Raw genomic sequence first — 22,729 nt, forward strand, 5'->3', positions numbered from 1 at the left:
CAGCTAGCTTTTTCTGGTGCAGAATTATGAAGCACGAACTTATGACTTTAATGCCATAAGTTCCTGCATCATAATTTGAAGTCGTTTAGATAATTATCAATAAGCTTGAGGCATTTTGCAATAAAAAATGGGCAGTTCGGTCTCTAGATGTGCAAATCTGGCAGAGACGTACAAAATACTTCCAGGTGAAGAACAAAATACACTCAATTCTTGTGTCGCAACATATGAGAAATGATTGTGGAATATAAATATCAATAATTATTAAAAACAGAAGGATGATGCTCATTGTCAACGCGGAGTCGGTGCTCCACAGGTATAAATACCTGACAAGAAATGTTAAGTTTCTTCATATAATTTGTCTCCTACAAAAGAACAAGTTACTTTATTTTGTAAAAAATAAAATTGAGACATTTTATTGTGTGCAGATTTGATTAAAGAAACAAAGGAATAGAAGGAATAATGAGAAACATTTGATTTTTTTATTGTAGGTCATAAAAACAAACAGCGACAATAAAAACAACAAGGTTGTAACAATAATAATATTTTGAAAGGTGAAACATAGCAACAGACAATAAGAAAAATTAAATAAACTGAGAAGATTGTTATCTTTCCCAAAAACTGTCCAATGTACCAAAAAGCAAGTGGAGACGGTTTTATTTTATTTTCATTCTTTTAGCATTTGAGGAAAAGTCTCAGTTGAGTATGTCTATGGTTCTGTTAGGAATGTAATGGTTCTGGTTGTGGTGTGTGCACAAAGAGCTGGTCCCAGTTCAGCTCACCTGATGGGCCAGCTGGGAGGACGGAAAGGAGAGGAGGTAACAGACCTGACGCATCGATGGCGAGGCGCTCTGCAGTAGAGACGCCCGGTAACCCGCCCCGCCTGAAACACACTTACACCCATCAAACGTACCGGTACCGACTCAGAGACAACATGGCGGCTTCTGACAAAAACGCCGGGAGTTTCACAAGATCCTACAGGTGAAAGTGATGCAGTAAAATCCCCCCGTGACCTAAAAGTTAATACAGAGAACCGGGACGCCTCAAACATGATCGGTTTAATGACACACATATATATATTACACGCCTGCTGTCGGGACAGGAGCTGCCTGCATGTCAGTGCTCAAGTGACCCCAGAAGGAGAAATGCTAGGATTTAGCTTCCTGTCGTTTATCTACATTTCCAGTCCTTCTATAAACTCTGGCTGCTGTCCGCAAGTGCAGAGCAACAACTGACCTGACTGTGCTGTACAAGGTGGGTAAAATAAATGACATCTGCTACATGGAGGTGAGGTGAGAGTGACTAGCCTCAGTCACTGAGCGAGATGGAAAAAAAGTGCTATGGGATTGGTCAGCGCGGCACCTGCATTTGCTGTGAAGTTTGGGACTGGTTCTGAGCCGTGACGTCGGGCCCCCGGCTGGCCAGGCGGCTCAGGATGTTCCTCTCGGACATTTGAAGCCGCACGGCCACGGGGGGGATCCTGGCGATGGTGGCTGGCAGACGAGTGACGTCGGCCTTCATGTCGCTCAGCAGCTCCTCCAGCTGTTTGAGGACTGGAGACGAAGCAGAGCAACAGCGATGGCTTATTATCACCTCTAAGAACAACAAAACTAACAAGAACACATCAAATAAAACAAACGCATAGAAAAAGGAGGCTATTGTCTATTTTTCATGGGCATAACGCCATTTCATAAAACAACCAAGATGCAGAAACACAAAATCTCACCAAGTATTTTTGCCTAGTTTCTGTACAAATATCTAATTACACTTAAAATAAGACAAAACAAAACCTGTAAGTAGCTTTTCGAAACAAAATAATAGGTTGTTTTAAGTCAGTACCTCCTTAATATTGATGAAAACGTACAAGCTCCACTGACAGATTATTTCACTTATGGGAAAAAGATCTGGAGAAATAATCTGCCAATGGAACAAGTACTTATTAATAAATATTAAAGAATTATTGACTTAAAACAATCTCTTATATCCTGACAAAAAGTTAGTTTTAAGTTGTTTTGTTCTTATTTACTGGTGTCTATGTTCTTATGTGTTTTTATTTTTGTGTTTTTTATGATATAAAGCATTTTGAACTACCTTGTACTACTCGATTGATTAAGATGTTATATTTCTGCAGAGCTGTAAACTGGCCTGAGATTTGCTAATCAGTAATTACTATATGACTACTTAATCATATTAACTCAGTTTTATCTAAACCCTTATAACAAGACATTTTTCACCAAGTCTTAAATAAAATATCCCACTCCTTTTTTTAATCTATCTATGTGTTTGTTTTATTTGCTGTGTTTTTAAGGAATTATGGACCTAAACCAGGTATGTTGTTGAAAAGCTAAATGTAAGTTAATTTTGTCTTATTTAAAGGGAAATAAGGTATTTGCACAAGAAAGTAGAAACAGGGCAAATTTAAGACTTTTAAAGACCATTATAGATTAACTTTAAGATCTGTATCATGACAGAAATGTAAAAAGAGTAATCTATAGCCAAAAATATCTGATATTGTGTGCAGCCGTGAATCGAGGTGAGACCTGAACTTGTCAGTGTTTCCGTTTCTGCTTCAGAAATCGTGACGCAGTTGTCACGTTCTGTCCTTTATCATCTTACTACCATCGAATCTAAAAGTGCAACGGTGTTTTCTGGCATTTAAAAGGGTTCCTTTTTTAAAAAAAACATTTACAGTGAACATGAGGGAAATGCATTATTATAATTTCTCGAATGGAGAATGGAGAAGTTGGTAATTATATCTACCCACGTTTTGTTACATGAGATCATTGTGACAACAGACACACCCTAATATTAATTTGTAACTGACCAAAATCTATACAACACAGTAGGATAGTAATTTCCCCTTTTTTGCCTTGCAGCATGTAACGTACACATCTACACACACAGATTATTTGTGAGAAAGAAAGGTCAGTATCAAAGAGGATTCTTCCCTACATTCTGACATTTAGGGTGACATTTGTCAGTAATGAAAATTATCACACGCAACCTCCTCTTCTCTCTTTTAACGCCTCTGCATTGTTGCATTTCATTAAATCAGTGCAGTTTTCCGCTACAGCAGAAATCATTTAATGTCTACCTGCAGCGACTTTCTGTCGTCGACACCGTGCAACTTAAACCGTATTGAATGGACAGCTTCCTGTATCTCTGTTCAGAAGTATTTAATGAATGGATGAAAGAAACATGAAAACACAAGTTTCACACATTTAAACGACTAATTTTTTCCCACCGAGCTGATTGGATTCCTTTACAGAAAAAAGAATCAAATCTAAATGTGATAAGATGTCAAGCTAACAATTGCACACTTGTGAAGTTTACCTGAAAGTTTTAAATGTTCCCACGAATAAACACAGAAAATTAAAACAATGACACCTGAAATAGAAATAAATTTAAAAAATTCTCTATTTCGATTCATTCAAATTCAAAATTTAAATTACATAAACTAGTTGAAACTGAACTGGGGTGTCTTTGCTTCACTAAGTGGACAGCTTATAATCTGCTTAAGTTAGTTATTTTATTTAGACATATATTTTCTAATGGGTGCACACTTTAGTTAATGTCTGTCTGAATGGTTTACTTACACTTGCTTATTGTTTGAGGTGCTGCTGATACAAATGGACAGCAGGAGGATGAAAACTGGAACAAACCATTTGTTTTTCTGAAAGACTGAAACAAGTTGACCTTGTTGTTGTTTCAAGTTGACCTTAATTAGTTAATTTTGTCACTTAAATATTCACTTTTAATTTGTGCTAAGTTAAAGTTAGTTTTGCTTTGTTTCATAGGATGTTTTGGCTGATTTTGTATTTATTTGTTCTTTTGTTATGTCGTGCTTCCCTCATGTGGCAGATTTAAGTTACTCCACTCCTATTTAAGCAGCCTTTTGTTCTTTGTTTGCAGGTCTGTTTGCGTTCAGTTAGAGTTCAGTTGACCTCAGTTTAATTGGGCCCAAATTTGTTATTTTTCCTCTTTGAGTTATTCCTGCATTAGATCTTTATGCTTTTTCACTATTCTTGGAACAACTAAATTGAACTTTTTTTGTCCTCGTTTGAGTTTGGTCCCTCACAAACACCAACACCTCATCACCCTTGCAAGAACAAGCAGGTACGAATGATGGATGAAATGGAGATTTGGCTTTCAGTAAAAATGATAGTGACACATTTGATTTATAAACACTGTATAATAATAAAGATTAAAAACAACAGCAATAATAAGAAATCAGGGAAATTTTAGAAAAAAATTAAAAGCAATTTTACAAAAAAAAAAAAAAAAACTGTTCTAAAGAAACAATGAAGATTTTTGGGAAAACAGTGGATGTAGTTCTTGTTTATATTCAACAATTCTATTTTTGCTCTAATCTTGTTTGCATTGTTTATTTTTAACGATCCTAATAAAAAACAAGCTTGCTTGTTTTTGGTCAGTATTGATATTTTTCACCAAATCCACACTGTGCCTTTGTACATTTTTATGTCTATTTGTTCTGTTCACATTGAGATTTTCTTTACTAAACGTCTTTCGCATCCCCTGAAGAATATCTGAAGCATCAAAGCAGCACCTATTTAAAGCTTTAACAAATTTGATTAGCTTCACTTCTTTTTTTTCTTACATAAATAGAATAAAAGCTTTCACAGGCCATAGAAGTGATAAAAGTAAAGGTAAAGTTCTGCATAAACTTTACCTTTATGCAGCACTGCATTGGCAGGCTTGTTTCCAGACATGGACTCTTTGCTGAGGTGCTGATGCGACTCTGCGAGACACTCCACCTCGCTGAAGCGAGTGTTAAGGGCCATGGAGGGGTGGGCCGGGTCCTCTGTCATGTTCAGGTAGGCCGCCCTGCGCAGCTGCTCCTCGATCACCAGCGCTTGCTCCAATAGCTTTAAAAAAAAACAAACCAGAAACACTCAGTAAGGTGTGACACAAGCAGGCCTGAACTCTTTGCAGTTACCCAGAAAGTTTGTTTCACCTTGAACCTCCGGGCCAGGAACTTATTCTTGATCTCCAGGAAGTTCCCTCTGCTCATTTCCCCTTTGAAGGGCTCGTTGATGATGGCAAACCTCACATCGTTCTGCACATCCTGCCATCGAGCGTAGCCGTGTCTGTGACATGAGAATCAAGGGCAACAGCAACAACACTGCAGTTTCTGGACAAGCAAGACGAAGACATTCTATGTGGCTTTTAAGGACAATCTCTGAATCGAAAAACCATGAATAACTATTACCTCTTATGAAAGTTCAAATAAAAGCTTTTCTCAATCACATGTTTATTTACAGGAGAACTGTTACACAAAACTTACACTTTTCACATTTTGGTCTGTTTTTTTGGACCTCAAAAGCTCTTAAAAACAGCTCAAGGGCTTAAAAAAGCAAACAAAACAAACAAACAAAAAAACACCCAGCTGTCTTTGGAAATAACAGAATGTTTTTTGGTGTCTGGAAAATAAGACAGTTCAAAAACTTTCTGATTGTTGAGTTACACTGTGCTGTTACCTAGCAACACCAGCAAAGCTCCAGCAAGTTTGGTCAGCTGGATTTACTGTTGTATTCACTGTACAATGGCTGCATGAAAAACAAGAGCTTTGTTGTTGATTTACCATTTAGAAATCACTTCCTGTATTCTTGTTGTTGTGCAGGAGGCTCCATTTCTGCTTTTCAAAGTCATACAGTTATATAATCAGAATAGAATAGAATATACCTCATTGATTATCTGTTTGCAGCCATTTTCACGTGGGAGTGTTAACCTTGAGTTGAGGGGGCGTGCCCAGCAGCAGCTTATTTGGATTTAAAGTGACAAGAGATTTTAAACCAGCTCATTCTGAAAGAAGGTCAAAATAGGCAGAACTGACCAGACTAAAATCTCATCATCTCAGAGTGATTTTGTGCAAAAAACTTTCCATGTCTTGTAAAGCCCCTGTATTTTTCCTAACCTGTTCATTGAAGTACAATAGGTCACCATTAAGACAAGAATTAGGTTTTTAACATGCCAGCAATCACCCATAAAAACTGTTTTGCTAATAAATCTGTTTAAAGGATACTGTATGATTCCAGCCAACAGCCAGTAGTCATGGCGACGGTGCCAAATCTCATAAGTCTTCTTGGTGACGGTAGCGGCCCTCTCTTCATTCTGCCACAGGGAGTGAAGCTCTGGGGAGAAGGGCAGAAAGGTCAAAGAAGCAGCTAGGAAAAAGAAAAAAAAAAGAGGAAGGAAATGCATCCACCTGTGAAACCACCGTCTGCGATGTTGAACATGAATCTCTGCTTGGAGGCTTTCTTCTTCTCCTCACTGATGTTAACCGCAGGTGCAGCTGTTCCTCCCTCTTTGCCGTTCTCGCCATTCTGCAGTTTTCCAGAATCGTCTGGTTTTATCCCGTCTTTCTCCTCTTTTTGCTCTGGAAAGTGTAAAAAACCCATCAGTACTCTTCAAGATCAAAAGAGGCAACACATTTGGTTGCAAATACAAAGAAAAACAAAATATATATATATATATATTTTGTGTTATTTTTGGTTGAATCAGTGTACCCAATAATTCACATCTTTCCTGTGCAAAGACATGAATGTTTTATTGTCCATAAAATACAAGAGTTAAGACTCCAGCTTCCATCTCGGTTGAATGAGGTTTTACTATACTCTGGTTTGTCCGTTTACCAGCTCAGATTTATTAGACTAGCACTATTGTAGTCGAGGTTCTGCTTGTACTTGGCACAACTGCCAAAACATCATTAACGTCCGTCTTCTGTATTTTGTCAAAAGCCTCCACACAACCACCCAGGCGATAACCCATGTAGACGGGATAACAAAGGACAATCTGAGTCTAAACACAGTCTCAGATTGTCTGTTTAGTCTCAGACTAAACAAAACACAGAACTACAGCAATGTAGAGACATAAGCTGGAATTTATCATGTCCTTCAGATTGACTGCATTTGTAATTTAAGAAACCTCTGGTATGTTTATATAAATCACATGGTTGATGTGGGTGTCGCCCACTAGTGTAGGTGTATGTTCACCAAACTTTCACAATAAAAGCTGAAAAATTAAAGAAAACATTTTGTGTATGCTAGTGAGACAGTAGGCATGTGAGTTAATAAAGTAAAATTAACAGAAATAAAGATAAAGTGATTATTATTATTATTATTATGTTTTATAATTATTTTTAAAAATTCTAATAATATTTTATAATAAAATATTTTTCTATTTTTTTAATCATAAAAATATATATAACGGGATGAATCATTAGTATTTTAAAATCGGAGGATTTCAATAAAAATATATATATATTTTTTGAGTTTTTCTATGCAAGTAAAAGTGTTAGATTTTTAGAAAATCTGCTAATATCATCCTCTTACAAAAAACATGAGGATTTTATCTTTTACATAAAATGTGATTTGATTAATCTGATTTGAGTAATATGATGATTTTTGTTACTGCTATTATTGGCAGAACTGCCAAACCAGTATTAACATCCATCCACTCAACCATTCATAATAAATAAATAATAATAATAGTAATAACAATAATAAAGACACATAACCTTCTGTAAACAATCATTATTTTTTGGTATTTTAAACATGAGATCATGACAGAACTGGCTGCTATCAAGAGAAAAACCTTGAAAAATTCAAGTTATTTCTATGTTTTAATTATTTCTTTTAAATTGGTGGTAAGGAACTGCAGATGCATTTAACAGTTTTGCTAAAGCACCTTGCTGAGGTATATAAGATTGGAGCCTTGCATTGATGAAATCTTATAAAATAAACTAATATTTAAACTTGAATCGTGAACAGCAGTGGTGAATATTTCTGTCCAAACCTTTCCTGTCCTCTGCTGGTGACTTCGTGTCCATCTTCTCATCTTTGCTGTCTTCTGCTAAAATTAACAGAAGCAGAATGAGAAGCTTAAAAAGTAAAAGAGAAAGTCACAAGAGCAACATAGTTAAGATGAACACTCTTCTGTTGTTGCAACTGTGCATTTCTGCTCCGAGTTTGATATATTATAAACACAAACTGTCAAGCCCGAAGTTGCTGTAATCCTCTGATTTGAATACTTTTGTTTATTAAACCCGCAGAGAGAGCTGGAGAAAGCAGGTACTTCCAGTTCATTTACATGGATCAGCTAAAATGCAACTTTTTGAACTGAACTTGAAATAACAAATACCGTACTATTTCATGAACAGTGGACATTGATAAATAATGACTCAGTTCCAGCAGGTGTCAGTGTAACAGGTTAAAATCTCCCTACACTGTTTAAGGGGAAGCTTACTGAAAAGCAGAGTTATCTCAGAAATAAGAAAAAAGAAAATAAAATGTTTCTCCATTTATCTAAGTGTTTGCCCAAAGCATTGATCATGTAAATTATGTAATAATTTAATACTGTAACATTAATCTTCATGTCACCTTAATGAAGTACATCATGTAAAATTAGCCACAAGTACTGAGTTTTACTTTAGCTATAAGCCATAATAGCGAACAATATTTTTTTTTACTTTAAAAGACTTTTGTATTTTCTAAGTAAATTGAATGTTATAAATAGTAAATAAAACGACAGAGTGATGCGACAAATAATAAACATGCAAAGGTGTGGGTAGAAGTAGAAACTTAATAAAACCCATCATATTTATGAGTAATATAGCAGCATAACTTAATTCTACTCTCAGACTCTTGATTAATGCAATACACTCAATAACAAGCTTACAATATTTCCACAGGTAAAAGTATTGCTGATAGTAGATGTAATAGCACTGACAATAATAATAATGATTCTACTGATGCTAAAAATGCCATAATAACAACAATAACTTAAGACTATTCTTTAAACAAAAGTTTGAACTGTTTAATGATTTAGAGACATGTTTTATATTCTGACCTTTTGACTTGTCCTCCTCTGTATCCATCCTGCAGTCTGAACCGTCGCTCTTGTTGTTAGCAGAGGCCTCCCTCTCAGCTGTGGCTATGCTCTTCTCTTCTTTCTCTTTGCTCGTGTTCTCACCATCTTTCTCCTTCCCTTCATCGCCTTCGTCTGTCACCCTCCTCTCTGATCCCAGCTCTTCTTTCTTTTCAGAAGCAGGGGATTTTTCAAATTCATCTGGGATTTCAATAATCTGATGAAAAATAAAAAGCAGATAAAATTGTTGTTATGTCAACTAAGATGCTGATTTGAGTATAAAGTTATTCATACCTCAGGGTCATCTCCTTTTTTAGCCACTTTGCTTTCTTCTCCTTCTTTTTTAATTTCATCCTTGTCCTCTGATTTAGACAAATCTTCTGGAAATCAGAAAATAATTCAACACATTATGTATTTTAAATATTTAACAATAAACAGTATCATTTATATTAAGCTTTATTACGGCTACTGCCACAAGAGGGCGCCAGCTCTTTGAGCTAAAACATCACTGTTTAGAAAAATAAATCTTTCAGCAAAAAAGGTATAAATTTAATTAAGGCTTTATGAAACGCTAACGCCAAGGAAAATGACTTTGTATGTCACTTATTATAGACAGTGACATACAAAGTCACTTTGTATAGTCACAGTGACATACAAAGTCACTTTGTATGTCACTGTGACTTTGTATGTCACAGTGACAAAATAAGCTGAGTGACAAACATATTTACTGTTTTTACCTGGCACGGGAGTGTTGGGCTGAGTGTCTGCAGGTGTCCCAGTGGACGGGGTTTTCGGGTCTTCACCTGCAGCCAAAGCTGCCGCTCTTTTATTTTCCTCCAGCTCTGCCATCCAGGGCATCGACCATTGACCGTTCACATGTTCAAACTCCTGAACCTGTTCAGCCAGAACCACAAGTCAGCCACTGAGTCTCTCTACTTTAAGCTACAGTCAGCCTGGCTTGGAAGCACGATCATATCTGTGTGAAGTATACTTTTTTTCTTATAAGTGACATCACTCCGATGCGAGTGAGCACGTGCTGCCTCGACAGACCCTCGCGTGGGACGCCATCTGCGAAGGTTTCTGCTCCATCGGCTCCGGGCTCACAAAGATGTCGCATAAACAGAGACACATAAGCCCTGCAGGAGGTCAAAGTGTAAACAGTAGTGAGCACTGGAACCAGATGCAGATTTATGCATTATTCAGATTCATATATTCTTTAATGTAGTTATTTTGCAAGTACTAATTAGGATTTTTCATTTTAAATATTAATGGTAGTTATCCACCCCTTTAATCTCCACTACATAACAGCTGATTCATCACAACGTAGCCTGTCATGAGTGCTAAGGCTAGTTAGCATAACCACCAGTGATGGCAGATAAATAGATTTTCTGAAGGGGTAAGTTGTTACTTTGCCATTAGAACATTGAGCAGGAAGTGCACACACACAATTGACAGCAGTAAGACCCTCCTCCTGTGTGCGATTGGTTGTTTTGACCAGGACAAGTGCGTTTTCGCAGACCGCACTGGGAGAAGGAAGACGAGCTAATTTTTGATAACATGCTGCTACAACTTAGGCAGCTTTCACACTGGAGCATGAAGTGACCCAATTATATTTTTTTTATGTAATGTGACCTGTATCTGATCTTTTTGTGACAATCTGAACAACACAAGTCAGATTATTTTCAAATGCGGTTCAGGCAACTTGGATATCCAATACGTATCCAATCTTCTCAAATGTGACCTGAATCCTAACGGCCAGGTCCTGAACTCGACATTTATTGATACTCGACAAACGTCACTATTCTGCTTCCTGATCCACGCAAGCGGGAAGAAAAATAACAACCATGGCAGGATTAAGTTGTTAAAATTGTCAAGTCAGACAACAACTTGAAAATCGTAAGATGTGCTCCACCATTAGCATCGATGTTTACTTCTGCAAACACTGAACACTTCTTCTACTTTCTTATGGAGGTTGGCAAAACTGACCAAGCTCTCTATGTGTTATTGTGCCCTCTACTGTGCATGCAGGACACTTTCAATTCACACTGTAGGTCACATACAAGTCGCATATATCTGAAAGTGTGAACGACAATGGCAAAAAAAATAATAATAATCTGAATTGGGTTACTTCAGGCTGCAGAGTGAAGACATAGTAACAGTTATTTTAACAAATATGGATGAAACATATTTTTGTGAAAGTTACAAACTGCAGCTCTAAGTTTTATGATTGTTTTCAGTGGCAGAACAGAACCAAAGAAACTTACTTAAATTCCTTCTCAGATTTTCCTCGCAGGTCCCGGACCAGCCACTGGTTGGTGAAGGCATCCTGAGGAGGCATCCCATAACGCATCACTGCGTTCAGGAACGCTTTCCTCTGCCGTGCGTTGAAGCCCAGCACCTAACAGATGATTAAAGAGGTCAAAATAAAAATTTGTAAATTCACAGAAATTTACAAGATTCAAGATTTTTTTTTTTGTAATTAAGAATGGCTTGTTTGTTATTTTCACAAAACAGTAGAGGTTTCACTAATCATAAACTGTGTTTTTAATAAACTGGTGAAATAATTCAGTCCAAGTTTGAATTTCCTTCAGCGGTCCTGCAAAACAACAGCAATGTTGCTATTTTTGTGTTTCCTACCATTGAGAAAAATATTACAGATTATTTACTGCTTTAAGAAATATCTGTTTAGTGTAGATTTTTCTATTTAAGTATTAAAAAAATTTTGAAAACCTCTCAACGACTACAACAAGGGATTTTAGAAATACATTGAAATATTAAACAAATAAATACTGCACTTATTTTAACCCTTATCGGTCATGATGACACCGGTGTTTTCTTGGTCCATTGACTGACAAGTAAGCATTCTGGAGGTAAAAAGTTAATTAAATCAAAATATTTAACTTTTTAGATCGCTTTTTTTCCCTTTTCATTCAAGTTCAGAGTGAACTTACCTCAATGTTGCCCCCCACTCGGGCCAGCAAAGGAGGCAGAGGCTTGTCTCTGTCGTTCCTCAAGCCTTTGCGGTTGGGTCTGCGAGCGTTAGCTACAGAAGGAGAACATAGTTAGTGTCTTTGAAATTAACAACCCATTTGGAGGAATACTCAGGCAAATGAAGGGACGTCAATAATGAACATGAATACCCTCATCAACCTAAAATGTCTCTGTGAAGATGCTCCACTTACAGTTCTTAGCTGATCCTGACGAAGCTGTCCCTTTTCAAATTTCCTCCAACCTTTACTTTAACTGCTCCTTGCCCTAAAGACGGTCAATACTTTCACAGTATCTACAACCGATTGCAGTTTTTGGTTATGTTTTATTTAACAACACTGAGGTAGCCTTAATTAACACAAAATTACATTCAGTACAAATAAGAACACGTCCTTGCACTATTAACGATCAAATAAATAAAGTGCAGCAATTAAATCAATCCAAAAAACGTCATAAATACAATAAATATCTGTACATCTTTAACAAATATTTAACAGTTAATTTAAACAAAATAGGACAGTTCAGCTCGCTGATAAACCGGTGATTGTTTGATTGTTTCCCTTTCCTTTCTTTTTGTCTTTTCTTCTCACTCTACGCTCAACGCAGATGATGCACTGACAAGTGTTGTTTCGTGAGTTGTTGTTGAGATTGTCGAGGAAGACATCGTAGGTGTCATCTGAATCTGTGTAAGTATCTGCAGATGGGGCGGTGGGAAGGCTGTTAGTGAACGATTCGGAGATGTTCCTTAAAACTCTACAACTGGAGCACCCAGCATCAAACTTTAAACATAGTTAAAGTTAACACTGTACAGCTTGGAGAACGGACTCAGATGGTTCACAAATGCACATACAACCCACCTCTTTACATCAGCAGCCTTCAGAGACTGAGCCATACCTTCAGAGCGTTCATCAAAGTCCTCGTCTCCCTCCTCTGAGGCCACTGAGTAGTCAGACTGGTTGTCAGACTGATCCTCCTGCCAGTCTACACAGAACAGACAGAACCCATCATGAATTGGAAATGAAACAAGACAAAACCTTTGACCACCTGATGACAAGATGATAAGACTAAGAAATGACAAACTTCTAGCAATTAGCTAGTTATTCTTCCAAAGAGAAAAGACTTTTTGTCAAAAATATTCTTATTTTTCTTACAATCCTTTAGTTTTGGTTGATAAACAAACCGAAATTGAAATACAGTAACAAAAATATAATTTTTTTATTGGTATCACAAATTTTTAAAATAAATTTTTACTTAATGATGGTATTTTATAGATTTGAGTACTTTTATTTAGGTTGGAATAATTTGGTATTTTGATGTCAGATGGTTCTCGTCATCTATGGGTTTCTTTAAAGACGTTTAAAACAAAGTCAAGGAACAAAATGGAAGCAAAACAAGTTTCTAATTATCCTTATAAAACTTTGAATTATGTTTATAACCAGAGTTGAACAAAACAGAAAATTTTGCAAACAGCTGCTACAATTTGATTAGTTTGCTGATTCCTGTCAGCTGTAATGATCGCATTTCTCCGAACAGCTGCTCTATTAGAAAAGAAACTAATTTTATTGTCCTAATTTTAAAAGGAGGTGAAAACTACAATAAGAACGGTGAAAATGCTTTATAAAGGTTTCATATTACACACCTCCAAAATGCAAAGAGAAAACATAAATAATAGAGACGTTTACAATTAATCTCATTTGTGTTTTTCTGTTTAAATCTGTCTGACTGAATGAAGAAAGTAATTTATTTCCACTTCTGTAATAGAAAAAAAACAATTTTATGATTGACACGACATTATTCTAGGTTTTATAAGAATAAATATTATGCAAAGTTCCACTTAGCTCTCCTAACATGACCACACAGACACAAACAGCACACACACAGAAGAGGTTGCATTATATATTGTTCTGTACCCTGTCTTATACCTCGGTCCTCCTGGGAGCCGTCATTGTAGTTGACCGGCTTTCGAGTACGTTTGCCTTTGCCCAAATTGCGGGCGAGATCTTCCTGTTGCTGCTCATAATGGTGTCGAAGCAGTTTCTCCCAGTAGTCGGGATCAACGCTTTCCTCCTGCTTGATCACCTCTCTTTCTACCTCCTCCTCCTCAAAGAAAGAAGACATGTGTGGCTCACATACAATATAAACCTACTTAACTTGTTTTAACCAGCTTAACAGCAACATGCTTTAAGAATACTAGAGTAATAAGATGCATGTTGACTGTCAACAACATAAACTAACAAGTCCTACACTTTACCTCATCGTCCTCATCTTTGACAACATACTGGGCCACTTTAAAGGAGCTGAGGTATTCGTTCATGCTCTGCAGCTCCGTATCCTCCGTGGCATCCTGGTTCCTGTCCAGCAAGCGGTCAATTGCCTGGTCATCATAGTGAATCACGCTGCTGTCATCCTCCTTGTTGTCTCCTGAAGGCAAGGCAAGGAAAAAGGCCAGGAAATGAGACAATTTATACCCAAGACATCAGTCATCTGCTATTCGGAAAGCCAATTAATCTCAACCTCTTATAAAAATCTCCCAGGACAAATTTTCAGTGTCAGTGTTTTCAAGCAAAACATCATTAAATATGCACGTCTTCATGACATGGAGCCTATTAGTGAATTCTGTAGCAGGAATGGTTGGGTTTTAATTGGACATGTGAACAATAAGCCAATTTCAGAAGCACACTACTTTTGCAGGTTTGCTGGGAAGGCTGAATGTCTGGAGGGTAAATTGCTTTCAACAGGACTTAAATTATCATTTTAATTATAATGTTGTGATAAAGTCTAGAAAGATATAGAAATTTAAGACATAACTAAGCCTGTCATATTAAGATTTTAATAAAGATAAATTGTCTTTGAAATTATTCAGATAAACGTTAAATATCTAAAATAAAAAAACAATAAATGAAACAGAAAAGCAAACAACACAGAACAGATATCATGAATAAATTAGATAATGATGTCTGTAAACAAAAATATCAATCATCAGAATGAAAATTATGGAGCTCCTTTTAATTTACCTTTCTATTAATTATTTATTGCTTATTGCGACAGATTTAGACACAACTAAATGAACTCCAAGAACATGAGTGAAAAATCGGCTTGTAAAAATTAATGTTAAGATCACTGAATTTGAGACTTCTTCGTTTCCGACCGACCACATAATCCTTGATTTCTTTTTGCTAAATATTTCTCACCTTCTCCAACTTCATCCTTGAACAGCTCTTCGGTTCCAAACTTGAGAATGTCGTCAAGTTCCTGCTTTGACATGGAGCCCGTCTTGGAGCCAAGTCCGGGCCGCACTACCAGGTGAGTCAGCATCATCTTCTTCTTTGCCACCTGACAACAAAAAGTACACAAAATAAATATTTAGGTGCGTAAAATTATTTTTTTGTAATCACTTTTTCTTTTTTCCAAACCTGTGTGATCCTCTCCTCGACAGATGCTTTGGTAACAAACCGATAGATCATCACTTTCCTGTTCTGGCCAATACGATGAGCTCTGCTGAAAGCCTGTGAGCAACACACGATGATCAATCAGAAACCAAACATGGCTGCATACAAGACTGTGTTGGCATACCTGGATGTCATTATGGGGGTTCCAGTCAGAGTCGTAGATGATGACTGTGTCAGCAGAAGCGAGATTAATACCCAAGCCACCGGCCCGGGTTGAGAGGAGGAAAGCAAACTGCTGAGCTCCTGGAGCTGTTGGATCAAACGACAGACTTCAAATGACAAAAGCAAATATCAACTATCAAGTGAGGCAAAGATAAATATGCAAACACACATCTCACCATTAAAGCGATCGATAGCTTCTTGTCTCATGTTGCCGGTGACTCCACCATCAATCCTCTCATATTTGTAGCCTTCGTTCTCCAGGAAGTCCTCCAGCAGGTCGAGCATCTTGGTCATCTGGGAGAAAACCAGAACCCTGTGGCCTCCCTCTTTCAGCTTCTTCATCATCTTGTGAAGAAGCATCAGCTTCCCCGAAGCTTTGGTCAGGGCAGTACCTTCATACATGCCATTTGGAAGTTTGGGAGCCTCCTGAAAAAGGAGAAGAACTTTGCATGAAATTTAAGGTTTGTTTACTTTTCCCACAGTAAAATTAAAGCAATTTCAAGCATTTTAATTTTCACTAGACTTTGAAGATGAAAGCAATTCAAATTAATTAAAAAATACAGTTTCAATTAATCATTATATGACATAATTTATTACTGTTATATTAATAAACTCTTCTGATACTATTCTACATTATACAGTAGGGACAAAATAAACTAAAAGAACAAAATCTTATAATTTGAAATTCTCTCTCACACACACATCAGTGAAGAACAAAACACATAAGAAAAATACATTTCAATAACTTTTAACATATAAATCATAAACCTTTAATTTAAATACACAGCTCAATAACTCATTGAGCCACTAGCTATAATAAATATTCATTACACTGAAACAATCCAAACAAATTGTGTTCAGGTAAAAATATCTTCCTGCTCAAATTAAATGCTTAAACACAGTAAACAGAGAAATTACAAAAGAAAGTCTCCAAAAAATACACCTGCTACGTGTTAGGGCACTTAGAAAATATAAATAATTTTGGTGATTCCAGCTAACATAGAAAGAGAAACATTAATATCAAGCACTTTCAAAGACTTTATACAGAAATCAAGCCTTTTCCAAACTATCTATTAATGTATTCACTCATCCTTTTCATAAAACCCATTGATTTTGAGCTATTAATGAGGAATTTAAACAATTTTTTTAAAACCACTCTTGAGAAAATATTTTAAGCCTCGTATTAAATAAAAAAAATCAAATGCAATCCATTGCCATGAAGAGTATGTAAACCTCTGAGGAGAACTGCATGTCTGAGTAAACAAAATTGATTGAATGAAGCATAAAACATACTGTTGCAGCGGCTGGAAAGAGGTAGGGATGATTGCAGCACTTTTTAAGGTCCATGACAACGTTGAGCAGAGACACTTGGTTTCCACCTCCTCGAGTGTTCAACGCCTCAAAGTTGCGTGTCAGAATAAACTTGTAGTATTTCCTGTATTAGCAAAACCAAATTAATATATGAGAAAAGGAAGAACAAAAACAAAATTAGATGGGCAGTACAGAAGCAGAACTCATAGCGAGCATTAGTTTGAGGTTTAAAGTTTCCACATTAAATAATAAAAAGACTCTTGCAAAGTAAGTTTTTAAAAGTGTTCCTTACTTCTGCATGGGGCTCAGCTCCACCCGGACAATGAGCTCCGTCTTCGAAGGCATGTGTTTAAACACATCAGCCTTCAGCCTCCTGAGCATGTGTGGTCCCAGCATGTCATGGAGTTTCTTGATCTGGTCCTCTTTGGCAATGTCTGCAAATTCTTCCAGAAACCCTTCAAGGTTGCTGCAGAAAATAAAGCCATCATTACCACTCTTTGCAGGTGGACACTCCAAGAAAAACAGCCACATTCACGATGGCTGCAGAGCTACTGACTTGAATCTTTCCGGGGTCAAGAAGTTCAACAAGTGGAAAAGCTCCTCCAGGTTGTTCTGAAGAGGAGTCCCAGTCAGCAGAAGCTTATGTTGCAGCGAGTAGTTGTTCAGCACTCTGAAGAACTAAAAGAATAAAAATAAAACAAAAACTCTTCTAAAGAAAATATTTGTCAGTAATGAAACATATTAGCAAGAAGCACCAAACAAGAGAGCATTGCAGTCATACAATTAGCAAATTATAAGAGGATGGGCAAGTCTCTCAGCTTGAGTCAGACAAATATTTTTGGGAAGATAAATTCACCAGTTCTAATGGTGCCATTAATGAATCATTCAGGATTTATTATCACCTTGGACTGGTTGTTTTTGAGTCTATGCGCCTCATCAACGACCAGGCAAGCCCATTCGATGGACCCCAGCACAGCCTGGTCGATGGTGATCAGCTCATAGGACGTTAGCAGAACGTGGAACTTCACCGTCGAGTCTTTCTGTTGAGTACAGAGGTAGGCCAAAACTTCAGCTGGATTTCATAAACAAATCAATCTGTCCTGTAACTCTTACTCTTATCACCTCCCTACCTTCATCTTGGAGGCCTTCTTCCCTCCCCTGATGGCGTTTCCCTCAAACGAGAACTCGTTCTCTCTGATAACAGCCCGGCTGTCCTTGTCCCCAACATAGGTAACCACATACATATCGGGGGCCCACATCTCAAACTCTCTTTCCCAGTTAATAATGGTGGACAGAGGAGCACTGACCAGGAAGGGACCTTTGGAGTGACCCTGTGACAGCAGAATGCAGAATTAGATCATTTTAAAAAGTTCAAATCAACACATAAAAACGGATGCCTTTAGAATAGAGATTCGAACTTTGAACTCAGTATTTTTGAATATGAATTTGAACTTCACACGGCCATCTAAGCTAAGGTTGCTGAAATCAGCTGACTCACTCACTCTTTGGTTATCTAGCAAAAGACTGTTGAGGAACTTGTGCAGCAGCAGTTTTAGGTTTTACCATTGTGGCTCCTAACTGCTTAAAAATTAAAAATGGTGCACAGTGAAAACTATTGATAAAACAGAAAAGGTAACACCACCACTTTGGCATTATTTCATTTATCGATATTGACAATTATCAATATCATGATATAAGCATTTCGTACCAGTTTTTCAATTATTTTGTCCAACCTTAATAAAACCTCATGTATCACAAATAATACCAAGGATTCTCACTCTGGATTCTCACCTCCTTATACAGAGAATACAGGAAGACAGCCGTTTGAACCGTTTTGCCTAACCCCATCTCATCAGCCAGGATGGTGTCGGTGGCCTGAGCCCATGAGAACCGGAGCCAGTTCAAACCCTCCAGCTGGTAGGGATGCAGCGTGCCGCCTGTACTGTCCAGGTAGTCAGGCTGGCGATCAAACTTGATGGTGGGCTGGTAGGAAGAAAATATTCAGAGAACTGCTTTTTATGCTGCCAACAAATAAAGCAGAATACACCAAAGCACAAATGTTTAATTTAATTTAATGGTAGATAAAACAGACTTACATCTACAACTGGATTAGCAGGTGGCCGTTCCGCCTTTTTGACTTTAACCGTTTTCTTGAGTTTTTTGCCCGGTCTCCCTTCCTCGCCCATCATCAGCTCTCTGTGTAGTCCAGAAAATAAGTGACTAAATTAAGATAAACGTTTCCTCTTCATAGACACTTGGCTCAATTTATATTAAAGTGTTTCCTTAGATATATTGAGCCTCTCCATACCTGTGATTCCAGTATATCTGTTTGTATGTATCATACTCAGGTATGTCCATGTCTTCACTTTCCCAGGTTGACTGGTCATAAGGCAGGTCTCTCCATTTGATTAAGTAATGAACGTTGTTCTTTTTGTCAACACTAGCATTAAAAACACATAGAAAACATGGAGCTTAATATTTTAAAATGGTCAGGAGTACATTGCAGCCATACTGTAATTGTGCGTACGTGACTAATACCTACTTACCACCTAGAAAAGGTTTTAGGCAGTAAGCAACAGTCAGGTGCATAATAACTTCATATTATGAATTTTATACTTATATTATGCTAAATTTACATACTTCCATTTGGGTCTCTACTGCTTCTGAAAACAGCCAAAGTGCGAAAAAAAAATTGTGGCGATAATATTTTTTAAAAAACTCTATTTTTAAGTCACAATTGACAGGCTCTGGCCCGATGCCTAGCAACTCCAGCAGAGCTCCAGGACAATTGGTCAGCAGGTTTTACCGCTCCATTCACTGTACAATGGCTGCTGGAAAAGATTTGTTGCTCACTTACTATCTAGAGATCACTTGCTGAATTTCAGTTGGTAATGCAAGAGGCTCTACTAATGCTTTTCAAAAATGCATGGATGTACATTTGCAAATCTGTTTGCAGCCATTTTCATGTGTGAGTGTAAACGTTGAGTTAGAGGTTGGAGGGTGGCCAGCAGCAGCATATTTGGATTTAAAGTGACAAATGCCCTAAAACAACCCATTAACCTGATCAAGAAATCATAATAGGTTATTTTAAGAAACACCTAAAGTTACAGCAACTGCCAAACCAATATAAATGTTAAATATGAAACAAAATAAGAGTAAAAACACCTTTTTTAGGTTATATGCTTGGTCTCTATTTTGCATATTTCCCCTACCTGTGGTTAAGGACGCGGTGGATCATCAGCCACTCTATCTTAACCCCAAAGCGTCCAAAGTCCTCCTCCATGTGAACAAACAGAGGATCTTTGTTTTTCCTTTTTGTGCTCTTATCATCATCGCCTTCGCCTCCAAAGTCCACAGGTGGAGGTTCATCCATGTCGGTCTTCCTCTGGTAGTTACGGAACATCACCTGGCAGTTCAGCTCCAGCTGCAGGGAAGCAGCAGAATGATTTATGGTGCCGTTATATTATACGTTGGAGTAAAATGCTTACTTAACTCCCACACTAGAGAATAACTGTTCAAATTAGTAAAATGATACAGCTTTCACAAATTTTTAAGAGACGATAAGTACCTGCAGCTCCAGCACCCAGGAGCAATGCCAGTAGGACATATTGCACCATTTGACAAAGAACTCCCTCTCCCGACGGCCGGCCAGAGGAGGGGGATCAGGAGCATCAGCAGGCAGGTCAGCAGGCCGGGGGACAGGCATGGAGGCTGGAGGTTCCCCCCAACGCCACGTTAAAACCTTCTGCACTTTTCCTTTCATTGGTGGACACTGGACGAAGGGACACGACATGAGTTAGGAGGATAACGACAAAGAAATGAGGAGTGGCTTAAAATGTTTGCACTGAACTCCTTTTATAATTGTCATGTAGGTCTGTTGCAATAAGCATTAAATCAATTAATCACGACTTGCATGAGTTATCATTTTTCACTTTTCTCTCTTTCTACCAAAAACTGGATGACAAAAGTCTTCAATCTGGTGATTTGGTCTCACATAGCCATTTTTTTTGAGGGGCAGTTTTGTTTATTGAGTATTTAGTATTTGTTTTATTTGTTGTGTCTGTTGTTTTGTTTATTTATTTAGGATATTTAAAATGTCTTCTAGTTCCAGTGCTGAATATTCAATAGAATTTACAGTTTACTGATCTTTGGGAATATATTCTTGCATTGTTCTGTAATTTATTTATTTATTTTTTGTGTGAAGAGTTTTTAGCAGCGCTAGTGGCTTGCATTTTTTGACAGTAGACTGACAGAAAGGAGGACAAGACATGCGGCAAAGGTTGCCGGGCCTGGGAGTTGAACCCACGACGTCTGCGTCGAGGACCGAGGTCTCCAAGTGTGGGGCGTGCTAACCCCTGCACCACCACAGCACGCCCCATTGTTTTGTAATTATATCGCTTGAAAATGCTCTCAAAACCCATGAGCATTGAGTAACATCTGGGACAATTAATTATGCAGCAATATATGGTTGTGGTGAAAGAACTATATAACCATAATCAGAGGTGCAAGACTGGCAAAGTGTATCTGTAGCACAATGTGTGAACTTATCCTGATCAGGAGGATCAGCTGTACCTGCAGTACAAAGCTGCATTTGCAATCCAGATTCAGAACCTCCAGAGCATGCGCAGATGCAGACTCTGCGCTCACCTTGCAGCGGGGGCAGATCCACTCTCCGTTGGGAATCTCGGGGAGAGGAGGGTTCAGGCAGTGGATGTGGTAGGAGGAGGGGCAGGTGTCACAGCAGAGCAGCTCTCCGCCGTCCTTACACACTCTGCAGAACTCAATGTGGTGGTCGTCTTCCTCCTCCATGCCATCATCTCTTCTGTCGTCATCATCCTCCCCTTCAGCCTCGGACAGATCATCTCTAGCCTCCCACTGGATCCCCTCCTTCTCCTTGGTGTTGCAATCAGACACATGAGGAGGAGGTGGTGCATGTTGAGGGGGGGAGGGTGGTATGCGGAATGGCATGAAAGAAAAAAGGGAGAGGTGGGGGATTCGGGAGTGAGAGCGGTGGAGGGTGTAGAGCGTGCATTGAATGCGTGTGCATGTGGAGTCAGAGAGACGGAGTGGGAGACAAGGGACAGAAGGAAATAGAAGATGGAGGGTGGGATGTATGGAAGAGAAATGAGAAACAACAGGCAGAGAAATGTAATGTTAGGGAGAGACAGAACTGAAGTGCCAAATCTAAAAAGTCAATTTTGCTTCAAATGTCCTGTCAAATTTTTTTACAATTTGACAGGACATTTGAAAACATCACTTCATTGTCATGTGTTGTGGGAAGACATTATTATCAACATCTACACACCAACTATAAATTCTTTGAATTTTTGGTTGGTGGTGTGCTTCGTGATTCTTTCAATAAAAACAATGTACCAAAAAAGGATGAAAAACACTGCTTTAAACCACCTTTGCTGTCACTGTTATTGGTTTTACCATTATTGGAATATGTAAACAATGTTTAGCCTGGTAGGGGTGTAAGTAAAGCCTGGTGGCCCGTCAAGCCTATAGCACCGTGGAGGAAACGGTGCTATATCAGGTCACCCCACTATTACCAAATCAGTGACTTTCTTACTACATTTAGCAAGATTTCAGATAAAAATACTCACTATCGGTCAAAATTAGAATCAGCAGGCTTGGTTTTTAAAGATTGGTAATCAGTGATCGGCCAGAAAACTGCAATCAGTGCAGCCCTAGCTCTGATGATTTGTACTCACACAGTGTGGACAGCTCCACTTGCCCTCTGGAGCCTTCTCCATGTCAGGGTCCAGACACACCATGTGATACGCTCTGGGGCAGGTGTCACACAAAATAATCTCTCCTCCCTGCTGGCACACCTCGCAGTAGTCCTGGTGGTCGGTCTCATAGCCATCGCCATCTTCCGTCTCCACTGACAAAAAAAAGAATCCCAGACATAAAAATGTCAGTGAAAACAGGAA

At 38.1% G+C, this 22,729-nt stretch overlaps 1 protein-coding gene across 5 annotated transcripts in view; it reads right to left on the reverse strand.

The window, feature by feature from the left end:
- Positions 1–465: 465 nt before the first annotated feature.
- Positions 466–22,729, reverse strand: part of chd4b (chromodomain helicase DNA binding protein 4b) — a 28,735-nt gene continuing 6,471 nt past the window's right edge. The window contains exons 10-40 of one of the 5 annotated variants that reach the window (XM_055047622.1): positions 22,508–22,680; positions 21,441–21,686; positions 20,362–20,565; positions 20,006–20,217; positions 19,102–19,233; positions 18,890–18,989; positions 18,585–18,776; positions 17,924–18,124; positions 17,696–17,833; positions 17,350–17,471; positions 17,086–17,259; positions 16,776–16,917; positions 15,659–15,908; positions 15,445–15,569; positions 15,285–15,377; positions 15,063–15,204; positions 14,123–14,292; positions 13,794–13,968; positions 12,766–12,852; positions 11,835–11,926; positions 11,148–11,281; positions 9,875–10,019; positions 9,621–9,777; positions 9,178–9,263; positions 8,866–9,100; positions 7,813–7,869; positions 6,224–6,394; positions 6,041–6,149; positions 4,973–5,105; positions 4,688–4,883; positions 466–1,550 (exon numbers count right to left, since the gene is read on the reverse strand). In XM_055047622.1, the coding sequence (XP_054903597.1) occupies positions 1,348–1,550; positions 4,688–4,883; positions 4,973–5,105; positions 6,041–6,149; positions 6,224–6,394; positions 7,813–7,869; positions 8,866–9,100; positions 9,178–9,263; positions 9,621–9,777; positions 9,875–10,019; positions 11,148–11,281; positions 11,835–11,926; positions 12,766–12,852; positions 13,794–13,968; positions 14,123–14,292; positions 15,063–15,204; positions 15,285–15,377; positions 15,445–15,569; positions 15,659–15,908; positions 16,776–16,917; positions 17,086–17,259; positions 17,350–17,471; positions 17,696–17,833; positions 17,924–18,124; positions 18,585–18,776; positions 18,890–18,989; positions 19,102–19,233; positions 20,006–20,217; positions 20,362–20,565; positions 21,441–21,686; positions 22,508–22,680 (4,796 nt within the window). In that variant the 3' untranslated portion in view covers positions 466–1,347. Of the gene's footprint in view, positions 1,551–4,687; positions 4,884–4,972; positions 5,106–6,040; positions 6,150–6,223; positions 6,395–7,812; positions 7,870–8,865; positions 9,101–9,177; positions 9,264–9,620; positions 9,778–9,874; positions 10,020–11,147; positions 11,282–11,834; positions 11,927–12,765; positions 12,853–13,781; positions 13,972–14,122; positions 14,293–15,062; positions 15,205–15,284; positions 15,378–15,444; positions 15,570–15,658; positions 15,909–16,775; positions 16,918–17,085; positions 17,260–17,349; positions 17,472–17,695; positions 17,834–17,923; positions 18,125–18,584; positions 18,777–18,889; positions 18,990–19,101; positions 19,234–20,005; positions 20,218–20,361; positions 20,566–21,440; positions 21,687–22,507; positions 22,681–22,729 lie in introns of all 5 variants that reach the window. The other 4 variants (XM_055047620.1, XM_055047621.1, XM_055047619.1 and 1 more) reach the window with 4 other exon arrangements.

Source organism: Poeciliopsis prolifica, unplaced genomic scaffold (genome assembly GCF_027474105.1).
Source record: "Poeciliopsis prolifica strain line A6 unplaced genomic scaffold, Auburn_PproV2 SCAFFOLD026, whole genome shotgun sequence".
Lineage (NCBI taxonomy): Eukaryota > Metazoa > Chordata > Actinopteri > Cyprinodontiformes > Poeciliidae > Poeciliopsis > Poeciliopsis prolifica.